The sequence below is a fragment of the Hyla sarda genome, chromosome 4 (genome assembly GCF_029499605.1).
Source record: "Hyla sarda isolate aHylSar1 chromosome 4, aHylSar1.hap1, whole genome shotgun sequence".
In the NCBI taxonomy this organism is placed as follows: domain Eukaryota; kingdom Metazoa; phylum Chordata; class Amphibia; order Anura; family Hylidae; genus Hyla; species Hyla sarda.
In genome coordinates this window covers 384884663-384905182 of record NC_079192.1, presented here as the reverse complement: position 1 = coordinate 384905182, position 20520 = coordinate 384884663, and the positions used below count along the sequence as shown (strand labels likewise).

At 43.4% G+C, this 20520-nt stretch overlaps 2 protein-coding genes across 4 annotated transcripts in view; one reads left to right on the top strand and one right to left on the bottom strand.

Moving 5' to 3' along the window:
• The window catches only part of DELE1 (DAP3 binding cell death enhancer 1), a 72600-nt gene that overhangs the window by 8478 nt on the left and 43602 nt on the right, over window positions 1-20520 (top strand). Inside the window, exon 2 of the mRNA XM_056517030.1 lies at window positions 17269-17377. Within this exon, the coding sequence (XP_056373005.1) occupies window positions 17269-17377 (109 nt within the window). The remainder of the gene's footprint in view (window positions 1-17268; window positions 17378-20520) is intronic.
• LOC130267372 (uncharacterized) lies at window positions 607-18903 on the bottom strand. 3 transcript variants are annotated; one of them, XM_056517034.1, is made up of 6 exons: window positions 18831-18877; window positions 13978-14149; window positions 3882-3979; window positions 2391-2575; window positions 1237-1402; window positions 607-1130 (listed from the first exon to the last, which is right to left on the bottom strand). In XM_056517034.1, exons 3-6 carry the CDS (start codon window positions 3889-3891, stop codon window positions 769-771), a joined length of 723 nt encoding a protein of 240 aa, XP_056373009.1. In that variant the 5' UTR covers window positions 3892-3979; window positions 13978-14149; window positions 18831-18877; the 3' UTR covers window positions 607-768. The 3 variants fall into 3 exon arrangements, with proteins under 3 accessions (XP_056373009.1, XP_056373010.1, XP_056373011.1); XM_056517035.1 differs by lacking the exon at window positions 13978-14149 and having other exon boundaries at window positions 18831-18903; XM_056517036.1 differs by lacking the exon at window positions 3882-3979.

Here is a 20520-nt window from a genome sequence, read left to right as displayed (position 1 = left end):
TTTATTGCACCTAATGTGGGGGAACTACAACTTAATGTGGGTGAACTATACTGCACCTAATGTGGGGGGAACTACAACCTAATGTAGGGGAACTACTACCTATTGCGGGGACCTATACTGCCAACCTAATGTGGGGGAATTGTACTGCACCTAATGTGGGGCAATTGTACTGCACCTAATGTGGGGGAACTGTATTGCCAACCCTAATGTGGGGGAACTACAACCTAGCTGTGCTGTGTACTTAAAGTGGTAGTCCACTAATAAGATATATAAGTGTGCATAGGAATTTGTTCATGTTTTGTTATCTATAGTTCGGCCCTCCAACGGTCTTAGGGACCGTGAACTGGCCCCCCGTTTAAAAAGTTTGAGGACCCCTGCCCTAGAGCTACTATTTCCTGATCATCGCTGGCTATTATAGATCCCTGCGGGTATCTCAATGTAACTTAAAGAAAGGGCACAGGCAAGGCTTTCTTTTAATTAATGCATTTTTCTATTTTTTAGGGAATAATAGGAGAGAAGGGTAAAAGTTTTTTTTTTTTTTGGAGGATATAAGGAAGGTAGTGTTTATTATTTTATTATTTTTTATTTTATAATTAATCCCTTTGTTACACAAATCTAAGATTATTTAATATGTTTTATGTACCATATGCCAGCAAAAAACAGGATGCTGGCAGCTCCAGCCATAATTATTAGAAGAAGCTCTGTGATGTGAAATGCCAAGTAGTCAACAGCTTGAGCCACAAATAAATGTTTATTTTGCTTCGCTTACTAGTTCCAGTGCAGGTGTGGCAATGTCAGGTGACTCAATTTGTACGGACACTGTGGTGACAGGCTTTCTGGTGGTAGGCTGTGCGGTGGCAGGCTGTGCGGTGACAGGCTTTCTGGTGGTAGGCTGTGCGGTGGCAGGCTGTGTGGTGGCAGGCTGTGCGGTGGCAGGCTGTGTGGTGGCAGGCTGTGCGGTGGCAGGCTGTGTGGTGGCAGGCTGTGCGGTGGTAGGCTGTGCGGTGGCAGGCTGTGCGGTGGTAGACTGTGCGGTGGTAGGCTTTGTGGTGGCAGACTGTGATGTGGCAGGCTGTGTGGTGGCAGGCAGGTGGCAGATTTTGCTACCACTTCGGATGTAGCATGTTCATCTGGAAAGAAAATAGATACATACAGGCATTAGGGTTCAACATTCATCTTCTCTTTAGATTTTTATTTTTTTTTTCATAGAAATCCTAATAATAAAAGTTTTCTCACCAAGTATGCCGACTTCGTGTTCAAGGAACTGATAAATTTCTTTTTCCAGCTCTTTTCTGAAGTTAAATTCTTTTACACTTTCTTCGTGCTCTTGATTGAAGATCAGTTCTTTAAACTGATCGATGGCCTTTTTCCCCTTTACATCACATTCAATGCGATGTAGGATCTGCGCAATTAGTAATGTTGTTAAAAGAATGCGCAACATCCTTGTCTGGCCAAAGCCGGACATTTTTTTTTTTTTAACTCCTTAACGGCGCAGGACGTATATTTACGGTGACCACGCGTCATATGAGGTCATTCCCGGCCGGGACCCTCGGCTAATACCGGACATCACCGATCGCGGTGGTGCTTGGTATTAACCCTTCAGATGCAGCGATCAAAGTTGACCGCTACGTCTGAAGTGAAACAGAAAGCATCCCGGCAGCTCAGTCAGGCTGTTCGGGACCACCGTGGTGAAATCGTGGTGTCCCGAACAGCTTGCAGGACACCAGAAGGATCCCTACCTGCCTACTGCGTGTCGGATCACCGAATGACTGCTCCGTGCCTGAGATCCATGGCAGTGAACAGTGTAGAAAATCAGTGTGTGCAATGCAAAAAAAAAAAAAAAGTGAAAAAAAAGTTAATAAATGTGATTTAACCCTTTCCCTAATAAAAGTCAGAATCACCCCCCTTTTCCCATAAAAAAAAAAAACCTATGTAAATGAAAATAAATATAAACATATGTGGTATCGCCGCGTGCGTAAATGTCCAAACTATAAAAATATAACCTATAATAACCATAAGATTATACATAGAATTAAAGTGTTTATAAAATAAAATACTGTTGGATCAGCAAATATTACATGTTTTTGATTATTTTGGATCTTTTTTTTCAACCACGCGGGTCAGGACGGGGAGGAGCCGTGCAACAGTTCAGATGGATCAGAATACAAGGGCAAGACTCACTTTTTAGGGGGCATTTTACTTATTGTATTTTTTGTCTTATTATCATTATTTTACCATTTCTTTTTGTCTATTATAGGGATGTCCCCATACCATTTTTTTAAGACTGAGTACCGATACTTTAATTCTAGTACTCGCCGATACCAAGTACGAGTACTTATATTTTAAAGGGAATCTGACCCCAGGGTGATGCGGTTTCTGGTGCTGCTTACCATGCTAATATGTGGGTTCCTTGTTGTGTGCAATGGAGGCGGCTGCTGTAGTATGAGCCAAGATTTCTCTCTTCTCCATTGGGCAGAACAGGGAATTTGCATTGGCGGCAAAACCGATGTCTCCGGAGCGATTGTGTTGATGATCACATGGTGAGCAGCGTTAGAAACCAGGTCACCTGCACTACCTACATATAAATTCAAGTTAGTGCAAGTGACTCTGCTGTAAAATTGCCTTTAATAGTAGGGAGTATAGATAGGTGCAGACATTAGTATCAGCCCCCCTGTAGACCGCAGCCCCCCCCCATTGTAGCCAGCAGACCCCCCCCCCCCATTGTAGCCAGCAGACCCCCCCCCCCTTGTAGATAGCAGGCCCCCCCCTTGTAGATAGCAGGCCTCCCCCTTGTAGATAGCAGGCTTCCCCCTTTGTAGATAGCAGGACCCCCCCCCCCCCTTGTAGATCGCAGGCCTCCCCCTTGTAGCCAGCAGACACCCCCACCCCTTGTAGATAGCAGGGCCCCCCTTGTATATTCTCACTTGCACCTGTCCGGTGTCGCCACTCTGCAGCCCCGTACTCATCACTGCCACTGCCCCGTTCTGCCGTCTGCATCATGGCGTATTATGAAGGAGCATGTGACATACACTTCCTCCGTAATGTTACGCTGGGCGCAGTGGAGTGACGTGTGTGTCACATGCTCCTCCATAAGACGCCATGATGCGGACGGCAGAACGGGGCAGCGGAGCAGAGCACTCCACCAGTGCAAAATTGAAAGTGTTATGATTTTAAAAAGGTAAGGAGGAAAAAAGGACATTTTTATTTATGCTCTACACAGCACATACTATATTCATGGTGCAGGTATATGGGCCCATGTAAATAAGAGAGAGAGTGTTGAGAGTTGACCCCCCCCCCCCATTATCGATCTGATATTGATAGATCATGAGTATTGAAATCTTTTAAACCCCTTTTAACATAACATAAATCAGGTCTACAACCTTTGTATAACCCTAATATCATATAAGAATATAAGTATTAAAATCCATATGTAGCTTATGTAACTTATTTTTTAAACTTTGAAAGTGTATTACTGTGTGTATTACAATATCAGTTATGTGTAGAATTTATTTGTTGGAATATCTCCCATTCTCTTTATTATTGACTTTGTTTTATTAGTTCAGCATAATTAATACGGTAAAATGTAGGTAAACTGAGCTTTCCCACTCTGACCTCTATTCTTTCTCTCTCCAACATCTTTTTAATGGCTTATATATCATAAATACTAATACAAGCCTGCAACGCCAAACAAAAGCAAGTCGGAAAACAGTAGCGGGTTCCAACAACGCAGAACACATCTCAGAAAATACAACATAGTATAGTGCACAGTAGAAGAATTTATAGTGCACTCAGCAGGTTGTGGTATAAAACTTCTATGTGAAGACAAATGTGCTATCCCATGCAGACAGCAGTATAAATGGTGCAGTACACTATGCACTAACCTGGTAGCATTGCGTTTCAGACACAACCCTGCCCAAAGTCCACAGTGAGTGGTTTCAGCAGCGCTCAACAAGTCACCCGGGAAAGCCTGGTTTTTCCTCTATTGCAGATTGGGGGAAAAAGTATCAAAATTAATCGTTCTGATGTTCATACAGGGTTCCATCTTACTTGAATATCAATTGACAAAGCATTTCAAGGTGCTCAACCCCTCTTTATCAGGTCTTTAAACATGTAATAACACTATTACAATATATAGGAATCTTGGCAACAGTTGACATTTTGAAAAACAGCGCAGAAGCAGCACTGGGTCGGGGGGAGCGGTGAATGGCTGTAGGAATTTCATATAGCTGTTCCTCCTTATATAGCTGCCCCCCCTCACATTGTCAATTCCCTTCATATAGCTGTCCCCCCTCATATAGCACAACCCCCCTCATATAGTTGTTTCCCCTCAAATAGCCCATTTCCTTTTATATAGCCATCCTCCCATATATCTCACAATCCCCTCATATAGCTGCCCCCCTCTCATGTAGCACAATCCCTTCATATAGCTGCCCCCCCTCATGTAGCACAATCCCCTCAAATAGCTGTCCCTCCTCATATAGCCCAGTCCCTTCATATAGCTGTCCATCCTCATACAGCCCATTTCCATCAGATAGCTGTCCCCCCTCATTACCCAGTCCTGAATATCTGAACTTACCAGAACTATTGACCCATATTTCTTTGTCAAACAATGCTGATCGTAGATCTAAGGTTAAAAATAGGCTGTTTATACAGTGGTCTTCTGTGCTGGGAAGCCTGGGCCCCTTACAGAGGTATTGGCTGTACCCCAGTATATGTATGGGTATTTGGGTACAATGAGCAGAATCTTGTGTACATTATAAGTATGTGTACAATCAGCTGAACCTGGTGTACATTTTAGGCACAATACAATACATCTCAATTTTCTTATTGGTGGATAATTCAACTGAATATGTGAACTTACCAGAACTATTGACCAATGTTTCTTTGTCAAACAATGCTGATCGTAGATCTATAGTTGTAAATATTTTATCCAAGAATAACCAGGGGAATGTTCCACCTAACATGAAACAGCTTATCTGGGATTTAGAACATCTCATGACACAACAACTAAAAACTTGGTGGGATGCCACCACTTTAACAAAATTTATAGAAAAAGAGATGATTCCCAGAGGCTTGAGAATACGAAAGAGATCAACTGCAGTCTACGATGACAACTTTACTATCGAATGGAATAACATCTTGAACGAATGTTCTTTCAAATTAATGAAAAAAAATTTTGGTCAGGAAGAAAAAAGGATAGCCCAGCTAGAAATTAATATTGCTTCAATAACGGAATCTCTACAACAATACAATAACATACCGGCACTTACAGAATTACAGGACGAAACAAATGAAACAAATTGGAGGAATCAATAACTGCATTAAAACAATCAAAATTTACCAGGGACGTAAAGGACTACTCAAACAATATGGTGCATATACCTAGTACAGAACAAGGCAGAATACTCCACGTTCTATCCTTTAAAAATCTGAAAAGTAAAATAAACACGCCTAATAAGAATGTGAGCTCGTCGGATAATGATTGCATAGATTATGATACTGAAATATCAGACATTGAGGATGGACACAAGGTGCAACATCGGCTCACCACCATCAAAATTATCCACAACAACATATTTACACCAATCAGGATTTTGTAGAGATGGATACCAGGGGAAAGAAAAACAAAACTCCACTAAAAGCAGGACAAGGAACCGAACGAGATGCAGGAGAGCTGGCCAAAAAATACAAAAATCACCACATATTGCTCTCGACGCACATGGAAACATGCCCACAGGGACATTTGTCGGTGGTGAACTTGTCAGCATCAATACGGAGTAAAAAACAAGTACAAGTCCTATCCAAAGGACTTAATTTTGTCCCCACTCTGAGGTTTGACTTGTACCAGACTATTCGGGACATTAACAAATTTATCAGATCCGTTACATTAGAAAGATATCTGATGTCCCAACTGAAGAGATACATGAACTGGCCTCTGATGTACCCCCCACTAATAACCTTTCCAGGAACAGATCACTCTACTTACATCAATAGAACTTCAGAACCTACCTAATAGTATTGACATTATAAACGTGATAATATCATAAACACGTTCACGACATCTAATCCATCTTTTTATCCTATTAACTCCAGAAGTGACCCTATGGATATCTTCCAATTAAAGAGAACCAATCAGTAGATTTTAGCATATATATAACTCTTGGCAATGCGTTATATATGCTAAAATCATTATCCTCACCATCCCCGGGGGACATTTGTGTCCCCAGGGATGGTGAAGATATTAAGTTATAAAGTCCCCCTGGGCCGCCTGGCAAGTAGTCTTCTGGGTGGGGGCTTACACTTTCCAGCTCTGTTTGCTGCGGCCGTGGCCCCGCCCTGACAGCTTGAATGACGACTCTTGTCACTGCTCTGCTCCCTAAGCAGGCGGAGCAGAGCGGTGACGCTAAACGCTATTCAAGCCGTCAGGGCGGGGCCACGGTGAACGGAGCTGGTAAGTAACCCAGGGGACTACTTGCCAGTCAGCTGGGGGGACTTTATAACTTAATATCCCCCAGGGATGGTGAGGATAATGATTTTAGCATATATAATGCATTGTCAAGCGTTATATATGCTAAAATCTACTAATTGTTTCCCTTTTAAGGGTAGAGCATGATCTGAAAGAATTCTCTAACGGACATGTCCCTGTTGTACATAATCTGAACCATGACCAACATAAGGCTCTTAAGGATTTAACCATCAACACCCACATAGTGATACGGCATGCTGATAAAGGGAGATCGGTGGTGGTTCATGATAAAAATTTATATGAAGAATTAATCATAGAACACTTGTGTGATACCTCCACCTACAAACCCTTATCCACCAATCCCATCAAACTGATAACAAACAAACTCAATCATCTCCTGGAAGAAGGTGTGACACTTGGCATAATTAACCAAAAGCAAAAAGAATATCTGATACCTCACTCTTCCAAGTGTTCTATATTCCACAGTTTTACTAAAACCCATAAGAACATCTTCCCACCGCCCCTACGCCATATTGTGCCATATTAATTCCATATTAGACAGAATGGGAGCTTGGCTAGACCACCTTTTACAACCTCTAGTCACCAGGACTTTGGGATACATAAAAGACACAAAAACACTTCTTGATGCAGTAGATTCTCTCCCTTGAAACTCTGAAAATCGATGGAGGTCGTGCGATATTAGTGCACTCTATACCTCCACCCCACACTGAAAAGCTATTGATGCTGTAAGTTACCATATGCTCACATATAGCAATTATACATCAATGCTAATACAGTACACCCTTGAAGTTTTGCTTTTCGTTCTGATGGAAAAGTTTTTCCTCCAGATGGTTGGATGTCCTATGGGAGCCAAGTTCTCCCCATCATTGGCTAACCTGTATATGTCCCACTGGGAGGAGTTCTGTCTGTATGCGGCTGTCAATCCCCACCATCAATTTGTGGGGTGGTATGGCCTTTATATTGAAAACACTCCTCCTAGTGTGGACGGGCACCAAGGAACCGGCTGAAACTTTTTACGAGTTTACCAAAAACAATTACTTTAATTTAAAATTCATCTGTAACCTTGAACAGAACACCATCAATTTCGTTGGTTACCCTGGTCGGGGATGACATTACTATTGCAATACACATGAGCATGTACCTTAAACCGACATCTGTCATTACTATATTGTATGCCCAAAGCTGCCACCCACATCAGAATCTTGCCAATTGGGGAATATGTCAGGGAAAGAAGAGCGTCCACTTCTACAGAAATGTATGAAATTGTACTGTAAAAGAAATCAATAAATGATTAAAAGATTGTGGTTCTAAATCCACTTTACTGTCCAGAGCCACAGCGATTGATGATGCAAAATCAAGAAAACAATACTTCAAGGAACTTCAAACATTGAAAAAACCCACAGAAAAGACTCATCAAAGATAATAACCTTTTCTACGCCATACTCCATTGATTTTTGTGCAATTCGTGATGTGGTATGGGGGTGTGATGCAAAGGTCAGATGTAATTACCCTAGGGGCTGATGGCATTAACCCCTTGTATTTGTGACGCCAGGGTGTGGTTTATCCTCAGTACCACCCGAAGGTATACCGCTGGATCCTGGGCTAGGCACGGGGGCAACATTGACTTAGACGCCAAGTTACAGATAACGGTAGCTTTACTGAGGTTAGACAGGTGGAAAAGTCTATACACTTCAGCCAGTGACCAGTGGGACTTGAAGTAGATGGGGTCAGTTTAATGCAGGCCACTGTGACTTGACAAATGATGACTGACAAGTCTTGACTTGTGACTGATGACTGACAAGACTGTGACTATGGCTTACTTGCAGGTGTGTAGCTTGTGGCTGCAGACTGGACTTGAGACCTCCTATGACTCTGAACACACACTTAGGCACGACATGACTGGACCTCAGCAGGAAGCAAGAGAGCAAGCAGAGGCTCCACCCAGGGCTTTTATTGGGGATGCTCTCCCATTGGTCACCCTTAAGTCACCTGGTCAACTTATACCTCCTGGGTAACAATCACATGACAACTCACATACTAAACAGTCTTAAAGTGACAATGTTTTCTTCACACATTAGACAGTATAATACATAATAAACATATTTACATGGGGGACAGATGCAAGAGGGGCAAGGGGACACTGAAGGGAGGCAGGCTGACATGGCAGCAAGAGTACAGGGTAACTAACGCCTCCCATACTGGGCTACCACAGTGACATGATTCATAAACCTCTTACTGTACTTCTCCAACTTTAGCCAACATCCTTCAATCTGGCATTAGCTGTGTAGCAAGGAGAGCAAGATCCCTTCGAGACCAACGGTCTCCCAGCGAGTATCATGATTTACCTGGTAGGGACACATGGCATTCCACCACAGGGTGCTTTAGATGTACTGCAATCAGCCACGCTGCTCGGCTTGCAAATTTGTCACCAATACCAAGGATTTCACCTCCACAGTCACAATTCGTTCATTCCACATCAAAGTACTTATCTACTGTAACACCACCCATGTGGTATACCTAGCTACCTGTAAACAGTAAAATGTGTAATCTCCAATACATTGGCTGCACATTAAGAAAATTTTAATTCTGTGTTGCTGAACACATGAGGGGTACCACACCGTCACAAACCTTTCTGTTGCCAGGTCAACATCTGTCCTTACTAAAACACATTCGGGATGTACATTCAGGTGGCACCACAAATATTCAAATTACGGGCATAGAAAGAGTGCAACAGCCTCACCGTGGAGGGGATTGGGCCTACTTGGTTCATACACGGAGGCATTCTGGATATTGTCCTTAGACTCATGTCCTTTAAGCACTATAGGGAATATAGATTAATCGTTGGTGGGTAGTATGTGGGTAGTATAGCCGTGGCTGGCTATTAACCCTTTAGATCGCCACTGTCAAAGCTGACAGCGGCATTTAAAGGGACATGTGTATGCTCCCTGGTGGGCTAGTGGGGTAGATCGCCCCCACCGCAGCCTGATCGCAGGGGGGCGATCCACTATAGAGGTAGCCGGAGGGCTTACCTCTGTTCCCTGCTGTCCCATGGCTCTGTCATTGATAGAGCCTGGCTTGACTAGGCTCTATCAATGGATCGCAGAGCACACAGATCAATGGAGATCTGTATGAGGAAAAAAAAAGTTTTAATAAAAGTTTGCAAGACACACCTTAACCCCTTCCATGTTAAAAGTTCAAATCACCCCCTTTTCCTATATAAAACTATGCAAACATAATAAAAATAAACATATTTAGTATCGCTGCGTGCGTAATTGTACGACCTATTAAAATATAACATTATGTATCCCATACGGTAAATGTAAAAAAAATACCAAACCACAGAATTGCGATTTTTATAATATCCCAGAAAAATAAAGTAAAAAAGCGATTAAAAAGTCAATACCAAATCAATACCAAAATGGCACCGATACCAAAAACAGATTATGGCGCAAAAAATTTGCCCTCATACAGCCTGGTATGTGGAAAAAAAATAAAAGCTACAGGGGTCAAAATATGGCAATTATAAAAATTCAAAAAAGTTCAGAATTTTTTTAAAATTAGTTAAACATGACGTAAACTATACAAATCTAGTATTACTGTAATCAGGCCGGCCTAAAGTGTGAAACTAACATGTTATCTGACCACAAGGTAAATGGCGTAGAAAAGAAAACCACCAAATCTTCAAAATTATCTTTTACTATTTCAATTTCACTTCACCTAATATATATATATATATGTGTTCAGAGAATGTTATTGAAAAATGTAAAGGTATCATTATAGTAGGTATTTATGGCTGTTATAGGGCGAGGAGGAAAAAATTAGAGCGTAAAAGCGAAAATTGGCCCGGACAAGTGGATCATCATGAGGGACAAGTAGATTTTGCTCCGTTTTAGTCCTGTGAACAAGTAGTTTTTTTTATAAAATTTCCACACCCCTGCTTAAACTTTTGTGCTACTTTTGCTGTAGATCATATCTGAAAGTGACCTACCATGTGCAGTGCTTTAGACTACGGTAGTTTTATGAATTGGTGATCGATTCATGATGTGTGACTTTTCTCTGAAAGTCGCACAAAAGTCGCAGCTCCCGTCCTTTACACACTAACCCACACTAATTTACTTCAGCCCTTGGAAAAAACGTATGTTATTTTGATACTTTATGTCAGCCTGATTTAGCACTACCAACTTTGTTTGGTTTCCCCCATGTTTTACTAATATTTTTAGATTTTTTTTTTTAAATTGCCATTTACTGACCCCCTATACCATTATTATTTTTACGTATACTGAACTGTGTGAGGGCTCATTTTTTAGAGCCATAATCTGCTCTTTGTATCAGTACTATTTTGGTATTGATCGGACGTTTTGATCGCTTTTTACTTTTTCTGGGATGATGTTATAAAAAAACACAATTCTATGGTTTTATATATTTTTTTACACTAACGCCATTGACCATACGGGATATATAATGTTATATTTTAATAGTTTGGACAATAATGCATGCACCAATACCAAATACATTTATTTTAATTATATTGACATGTTAAATGGGAAATGGGGTTATATGAACTTTTAATATGGAAGGGGTTAATGTGTGTTTTTTAAACTTTAATTAAACTTTTTAGTTTTTAGTCCCTTTAGCAAAACGGCTCTCCCATAGAGATATATAGAGGGGGCATGGCTGCCCCCGTTACAAGCGGGGGTAGTGACACACCACTCTGGGAGAGCTGGGGCTCCATACAATCGCTGGAGTCCACAGATAGGGGATACGTTTTTCTGTACTGATCAGGCATGAGACTTGTCCTTTTAAGATGGAATCATTAGATTCCTCATACAGATCAATAAAGTTCATAGAACTCCATTCATCTGTGTGATCTGTGCTCATTTGGTTGATCCTGCTCCAGGCAGGTTCAATCAAATACAGATCCATGGCAGCCATGGATGAAGAGGTAAGCACTCCGGCTTCCTCCACAGTGGATGCCCCCTCCCACCCTTCACATTTGCCTTGCGGGGGGGACAATCCACCCCGCTAGACCACCCGGAAGTTTGAAAGGTCCCTTTAGACGCTGCTGTCAACTTTGACAGAGGCGATCTAAAGGGTCAGTAGTCAGCTGCTGCGATTGCTGCATGCCGGCTATTAGCGGTGGTCCTCAGCTACACGAATCGGCTGGGGGCCAGCAGGTCCATACGTCCTGAGCGCCGCTAGGTTGTCTGTCCACCTCTCCTTCCACGAAGCAGATCAGAAAAATTCATGTGCCCGGCGCCCATGTCCCTGGGGTTGTGTGATAGGATTTCCACATCCCTGATATATATATCCGTCATGACAGTACCAATATGGAGGTTGCTCCTCCCATCACTGTAGGAACAGGAAAACAGAAAGGTTTAAAAAGGGCCCCTCCTCTTACACACCCCAGTGCTTTTCAAATTACTACCAGGATGTGAGATATAATAAACCCAACACTATAGGGTGGGAGTTACAGTGGTGCCGTCGTGAAGGATTAGTGGAAACCGAATCAGTGGTAGGAAACAATTCCTTTTTTCCACTGCATCCCCCTTCATGACAGCACAAATATGGAGCCATACCAGATAAGTAGTTCTAGGGAAGGACCACGGCCTGCAGGATCTTGCACCCAAATGAGCTGTCCGTATTTGGCAATAAATCCAATCTGTAGTGACGAATGAATGTGTGACGGCTTGACCACGTAGCCGCCCTGCAGATACGATCAGGAGATGTGTCTGCTTTCTCAACCCGTGACAAAGAAATTGCTCTTGTAGAGTGTGCTTTTACTGAAAGGGTACGATCTTTCCCTTCTGATTTGTAAGCTTCGGTAATAGCAGATTTAATCTATCTACCAACTGTATCCTTCCCCCATACTGAACAAAAAGATTCTCATCTGACCTCCACTCAGCCATGGCTTCCAGGTACCTGAAAATAATCCTCCTAATGTCAAGGGTATAAAAAACTATGTTGAGATCCCAACTAGGAACAGAAGGTCTGGACCTGGGACTGATGACACTGACACCCTAAATGAATCTATTGACTAGATTGTCCTCGGCTAGAGTTACCCCTAGAAAATCTGTCTTCCAAATTTTAAAACCAAACCCCCCCCCCCAAAAAAAAAAAATGTAATAAAAAATAAAACTATTTCCCAATATCACTGATAATACCTTTTTTTTTTCCCCAAAAAAATGGGTCATGGGACACAGAGTCAACAGCATTGGGGGTTTGCAGTTGCCTCAAATGCGCAACGCTCTCTTCCCACCTGAGCGTGGTGCGCTTTTGAAGTAACAGAATAGGGACGGCCACACACATCACATGGGATGGGGTGGGCATCATTTTTACTTTTCGCTATACTCTGGGTCATCATTCTGGGAAAATAATTGGCATATCAGTAATAAAATAGCAATTTTCATTTTCCCCAAACTACACTTCATCCATTCCTGGAAAATAAATTTAGGGAACACGCGTCTGTTCCAAATCTCCACTTCACCCCTATACACCTTCCCTAGGGATTATACTGTTTGTAATGGTGTCACATGTGGGTGTTCCTTTCTTGTATTCTTCTCTGAATGTATGTAACTGTTAGGTCCGTAACAAACATCGGCCTCAAATGCGAAGAGTTCTCCCTCATGAGCTCCTTCATATTTCGAGGCGACAATTCAGAGTCACATGTTAGTTGTTCCCAGAAAGATGAAGCAGAGCACAGGCTGAAAATTGCAATTTTCAAAAGCTACCCTTCATCCATTCCTGGAAAATAAATTTAGGAAACACCGGTGCGTTCAAAATGTCCCCTTTACCCCTATACCCGTTCCTCAGGGTGGGTACTTTCTGTAATGGTGTCACATGTGGGGGTTTCTCTCTTGTATTTTCCACCTATTTTCCTGTATGTAACCCTCAGCTACTGATATGCCTTAGGCCTCAAATGCAAACAGACCTCTATGACTTCTGAGCCTTGTTGTGTGCCCGCCCAGCATATTACCCCAAATGTGAATGTATTTTCATAGTCAGGAGAAAAAGCCCTCCAAAATTTGTAACCCAATTTCTCCCATTACCACTTGTGAAAATTGAAAAAATTTAATAACCCCAGCATTTTAGTGTAAAAAAATAAAATTTTTCAATTAAAGAAAACTGTGATGTGTAAGTACTCACTGTACCCCTTGTTACCTTCCTTGAGGCATATAGTTTCAAAGTTGTGGTCACTTGCCGGGTCTCTTTTTGTCAGAACCTCAACCATTGTGGTGCAAAGCACCACTTTAGGCCTCAAATCTCATCAGCGCTGTCTGACTCCTAAGCCCGGTTTTGCACCTGCATAGCGCTTTACTGCCATAAATGGGGTATTTCCTTATTCTGGAGAAATTTGGCTACAAATTTTGTCGAGCTTTTGTTCTCCTACTACTAAAAAAAATTGGGTTAATACCAGCAATTGAGTGTTAAAAATCAAAATTTTCACTGTTACGGCCCACTGTTCCAAAAACCTGTGAGGTGTAAGTACTCACTGTAACCCTTGTTATTTTCCTGGAGATGTGAAATTTCCAAAATGGTTTCACATGTGGGGGGTTTCTGCTGTTCTGGTACGATGGGAGGTTTTTAAATGCAAATGGCCCCCAACTTCAATTCCAGCAAAATTCGCTCTCTAAAAGTCCAATGGCACTCCTTCTGTTCTGAGACCTGTAGTGCAAGCAGAGCACTTAACATCCACATATTTGGCATTTTCTTAATCGCGAGAAATTGGGCTTCAAATTTTGGAGTCCATTTTTTCCTATTACACCACGTGAAAATGAAAAATTTGGAGTAACACCGTAATTTTAGTGTTAAAAATCAAATTTTTCACTTTTACGGTCCACTGTTCAAAAAACCTGTGAGGTGTAAATACTGTAGTGTGCCAGCAGAGCCCTTAATGTCCACATATGGGGTGTTTTCTTAATTGGGAGACATTGGGCTTAAAATTTTGGGGTCCATTTTCTCCTATTACACCATGTGAAAATTCTAAATTTTGAGTAACTACATCATTTTAGTGTTAAAAATCTAAATTTTTGTTTTCTTGTCCAAGTTCAACGCCAACCTGTCCAACACCTGTGAGATGTTTAAGGCTCACTGTACCCCTTGTTACGTTCCTTGAGGGGTGTAGTTTCACAAATATTGAGCAACATGCCCCCCCAAAAACCATTTCAGCAAAATTCTCTTCTGAGCATTGTAGTGCGCAATCAGAGAACTTAACTTCCACATATGGGTTATTTCCATATGGGTGACAGGGGTTAGACAAGGGGGTGGATAGGGGGGTGAACATGGCTAACAGCGGGATGGGCCAGGGAGACAGGTAATAATGAAACAGTTTTTTTTGAGGAAGCAAAACTTATTAAAAATACATAAAATCGTTAAAGCTAAATCCTGTCAATCACATGAACATTGAAGATTATGACAGCAGATCTGGGATGGACAGGAGTGAAAAGGTGGTAACATACGGATGGACAGGGATGACAAAGGGACAGAAGGGGTGAATAGGGGGTGGACATGGGTGACAAGGATGTGGTCAGAGGGGTGAACATGGGTGACAGGGACATGGACAGGGGTAACAGAGGGGTGGATAGGGTGGTGGCCAAGGTGGACATGGATGACAGGAGGGTTGACATGGGAGATAGGGTCAGAGGGGGGGACAAGGAGGGTGAACATGGATGACAGAAGGGTGGATAGGGGGGTGGACATGCATGACAGGAGGGTGGACATGGGAGACAGGGGGTGAGAGGGATGGACTGGGATGACAAAGGGACAGAGGGGGTAATAGGGGGGTGGACATGGGTAACAGAGGTGTAGATTAGTGGGTGGACATTGGGGGATGAACATGGCTGACAGAGGGTTGGCCAAGGTGGTCATGGTGACGGGGGTGGACATGGGAGACAGAAGGGGTGAACAGGAGGTCAGAAGGGTGACAAGGGGGAGAATGAGGGGTGGACAGGAGTGACAAAGGGACATGGGGGTGGACATGGGTGACAGGGGGATGGACAGAGGGGTGGACATGGGATACAGGAGGGGTGACAGGGGTTCAGAAGGGGGGGACAACAGGGGTGACAAGCGGGTAAAAGAGGGGTGGACAGGGGTAAAAAAGTGAAAAAGGGGTGGACATGGGGGACAGAGGGGTAGACTGGGGGGTGGTCAGAGGGGTGGACATGGGTGACTGAGGGGTGGACATGGATGACAGGAGGGTGGACATGGGAGACGGGGGGGCGGTGAACAGGGGTGATGGGGTGGGCAAGGGGGAAAAAGAGGGGTGACAAAGGTACAGAGGGGTGAATGGGGGGTGGACATGGGTGACGGGGTAGACTGGGGGGGTGAACATGGGTGACAGGGATGAACGGGGGGTGGACATGGATGATAGGAGGATGGACATGGTTGACGGGGGGGGGCGGGGTCAGAGTGGACATGGGTGATGGGGGCGTTGGACAGTGGTGAGAAGAGATAACAGAGGGGTGGACAGGGGTGGAGAAGGACCTTAAGCAAGCTGGCTTGTTCCATCTCAATGCCTTCTGCGGGGAATGGGGAATCCGGCACAGCATCCCCGGTGAGTTCATCCCCTTTCCGGTATATCAGGGCACCATTTTTTTCACGATACCTGCCTGTGCGCCTGTGACGCTGTGGATGTGGACGCTGTGTGCACACACGCAATGTGCTCACGGCCTTCCCTCCCCCCTGCAGCGCCGTGAGTCACAGGTGCGGAAACCAGGGCATCCTGGTTGGGAATCACTGCCCTAACTACTGAGGTGTGCAGCTCTGTGACTTATACGGAGCTGATAGATGCTTTTTAAAGGCCGTGTCACACATGGCCCATCCACATTATTTTATTATTTATTTTCATTATTATTTTACACAGTCACAGGGGGTAGCTTTGTGTGTCCACTCATAGCGGCAGATTTCTACAGTGGGAAATCCACCACTATGAGCAAACACACAAAGCTATCCTACCGCAGCCAGGAACTTGCTCTGCACTCTCTCTGTGACTGCCGTCGGCACATCCGCAGCATGAAATACGCTGCGGATGCGTGCCATGTGACCCTGCTTAAAGGGAATTTTCTATGATTTCGGTATTGATATCCTGTCCTAAAGACAGATGATCAATATGAGATTGTGGGTGTTCACTGTCAGCACCCCCCTCAGCCATCTCTTTAAAGGGACCAACTTGCTCAGGGAAGTGCTGTGGCCATTTTTAAACTTGCTTTATTCTTTATACATCGAGCAGGTGTACGGGCTAATGTAAACAAGGAAGAGGCTGCAGCTCTGGCCCATGGACATGCATCCCTTCACAGTTGAGAGTTGGCCCCCTACTGATCTGAAATTCATAGACCATCAATATTGCAATCTTTTTTTTAACCCCATTGAACATATCATATTAGTTCTATGTTTGGCCCATTGAAATGAATGGGACCCACAGCAGTACGCTGTTATCTCTGGGATGACAATGGATACCTCTAATGTATTGCAAAAATGTACAGGAGTGATATTTAAAGGGGTATTCCTCACTTGTAAAGTTATTCCCTATCTACAGGAAAAGCTGATCCGCGGGGATCCCCCACCGATAACGAGAGTGGAGGAACACTGACTCCTGAATGAATAGAGTGCACCACATGTGCTTAGCCATCACTCCATTTATTCTCTATGGCTTCCAAACAATACCCTACAAAATGGCTCTGCCTGCTTTTTGTTGGGGAACGCTTTCTGTAGTACATTGGTAGCATGCATTGTATGCTACCTAAAGACAATACATGTAGTAACATTCCCTTTTATTTTTTTTGCAGCCCTGAACCGCTTGCATGTGTCCAATGTCCAAGGTTGTGTACATGGGGAAGCTGAAGCCCTGAATCCGTCATCTTTGATTCCTTTGGGACAGAATGCAGGTGGCAGAAGGTGTGTAAATATTGCCTTGAAAGTAAACATAACAAAAAACTGGAGCAGATTAAAGTGTACATTGTCAAGATAACCTGTTCAGTTTGTACATGAGGGACAACACTATTTCTAGCATTATATAATTTAATTTCTGTATAATTTACAGTTCTCCTAGAGCTGGTGAGCAGTGCTCCCTCCTCCCCCTTCTATAGACTTGTATGGCATGTCTTTCAGACACAGGACAAATCTAAGCTGGAATTCCGACATTAAAGGGGTACTCCGCTGCTCAGCGTTTGGAACAAACTGTTCCGAACACTAGAGCCGGCGCCGGGAGCTCGTGACGTCATAGCCCCGCCCCCTAATGCCATCCCGCCCCACCTCCTCAATGCAAGTCTATGGAAGGAGGTCGTGCCCCCTCCCATAGACATGCATTGATGGGGCGGGGCTATGACGTTATGAGCTCCTGACGTCGGCTCCAGCGTTCAGAACAGTTTTGTTCCAAATGCTGAGCAGCGGAGTACCCCTTTATGAAGGTTTCAGCAGTAGAAGGGGTGGGGGGAGTTTAATAAGAGGAGAAAGGAGCATTTATGTCTAGTAAGATAACTTGTCTAATAAGATATATATTCCCTTGTATTATTGATTGATGCAAAGTTTGTTTAAATGACAGTGCCTATTTATGTTTTAGAGTTGATTTCTGTGTTCAGTAGAATTTAGAGGGTTTGTCTTGCCTCTACACTAGATTCATAGCAAAACCTGTCCAGAGGAAAATGTGCTGAGTTGCCCATAGCAACCAATCACATAGCTTTTTTCATTTTTGAAAAGGCCTCTGAGAAACTAAAAAGAGCCATATGATTGGTTGCTATGGGCAACTCAGCAACTTTTCCTCTGGTCAGGTTTTGATAAATCTTCCCCCATATAGTCTACAGTACTACAGAGGAAATGCTGAATACTACAGAGGAAATTCTTTTCTTTTTGGAACACAGAGCTCTCTGCTGACATCATGACCACAGTGCTCTCTGCTGACATCTCTGTCCATTTTAAGAACTGCCCAGAGTAGGAGAAAATCCCCATAGCAAACCTATACTGCTCTGGACAGTACCTAAAATAGACAGAGATGTCAGCAGAGAGCGCTGTGGTCATGATGTCAGCAGAGAGCACTGTGTTCCTAAAAGAATATAATTTCCTCTGTAGTATTCAGCAGCTAATAAGTACTGGAAGGATTTCGATTTTTTAATAGAAGTAATTTACAAATCTGTTTAACTTTCGGGCACCAGTTGATTTAAAAAAAAAAAGTTTTCCACTGGAGTACCCCTTTAAACTGTGACCTACACAACATGGAAATTCCACACCTATAGACAATACATTTTGAATATACAATAGCTGCTCATTTGTTGAGTATAAAAATCTATGACACTCACTGAAGCATTCACAAATAAACTAATACAACAAAATAACAAATACAAATGTGACCTACTCATCAAACCGTATGGGGCCTACACATCGGGGGACATTCATCAAAACTTGTGCAGAGGAAAAGTCGACCAGTTGCCCATAGCAACCAATCAGATCGCTTCTTTCATTTTTGAATAGGCCTCTGAGAAATAACAGGAGCGATCTGATTGGTTGCTATGGGCGACTGGTCAACTTTTCCTCAGCACAGGTCTTGAATCTCCCCCATCATGTGCAAAATATCTACATATAATATTATAAGTTTAAATGTTGTTTCTTGCTTCAGTTATTCTATCCCATAAAAAAACCACAGAACAATCTGCTATGAAAGTCAGCATTAATCGTTTGTCCATTGTAGGCCCACACAATTTCAAGGGGTTATCCAGGAAAAAAACTTTTTTATATATATCAACTGGCTCCAGAAAGTTAAACAGATTTGTTAATTACTTCTTTAAAAAAAAAAATTAACCCTTTCAGTACTTATGAGCTGCTGAAGTTGAGTTGTTCTTTTCTGTCTAAGTGCTCTCTGATGACACCTGTCTCGGGAACCGCCCAGTTTAGAAGAAAATCCCCATAGCAAACCTCTTCTACTCTGTGCAGTTCCCGAGACAAGCAGAGATGTCAGCAGAGAGCACTGTTGCCAGACAGAAAACAACAACTCAACTTCAGCAGCTGATAATTATTGAAAGGATCAAGATTTTTTTTAATAGAAGTAATTTACAAATCTGTTTCACTTTCTGGAGCCAGTTGATATATAGAAAAAAGTTTTTCCCTGGAATACCCCTTTTAAGTTTCACCTGGTCTTTCTCAATGGCACTTATATTGTCTAATGTTGACCACACAAACTTTTCGGGTTATAACATAAAAATTTGACATTAAATGTGCAGTCGTACATTGGTTGAAAGCACCTGACCCACAAAACATTTCATCTTCATTGACTTCCCTTCACTTGTTTCAATTAACAGCCAATCTCCATTGTTGATAATGAATCTCTGAAATTCAGACTCTTCTCTTTCTGGAATATAGGGCTCAGTGCTTGCATCTTCAGTTTCACGATCTCCGGCGCGGCACCCCAGTCATCCGTGCACAGAATGAACTCCGCTCCGTGCCGGATGACTGGCGACTACAGCCGCCATGCCCTCTCCATTTATGTCTACGGGAGGAGGCAAGATGGCTATCGTATTTTTCGCCGTATAAGACGCACTTTTTCTTCCCCAAAACTGGGGGGAAAAAGTCGGTGCGTCTTATACGGCGAATACACCCCTATGGCGGTGGTCCCTGCGGCCATCAACGGCCGGGATCCGCGGCTAATACAGGACATCACCGATCGCGGTGATGCCCTGTATTAACCCTTCAGAAGCGGCGATCAAAGCTGACCGCCGCGTCTGAAGGGAAAGTGACACTAACCCGGCTGTTCAGTCGGGCTGTTTGGGACCGCCGCGAATTCACCGCGGCGGTCCCGAACAGCCCGACTGAATAGCCGGGTTAGTGCTTACAGGACACAGGGAGGGACCTTACCTGCCTCCTCGGTGTCTTCTCCGTTCAGGGATCCCCTGTATGGCCGGCGCTCTCCTTCCTCGTCATCACGTCGTCGCGTACGTGCGTCGGCGTGCGTAACGACGTGATGGCGGCCATGGAGAGCGAGGATACCCGGCCGGCAGCAGAGACGTTCCGGAGTGACGGGGACACGGCGACAGCGATGGAGCGACATCCAG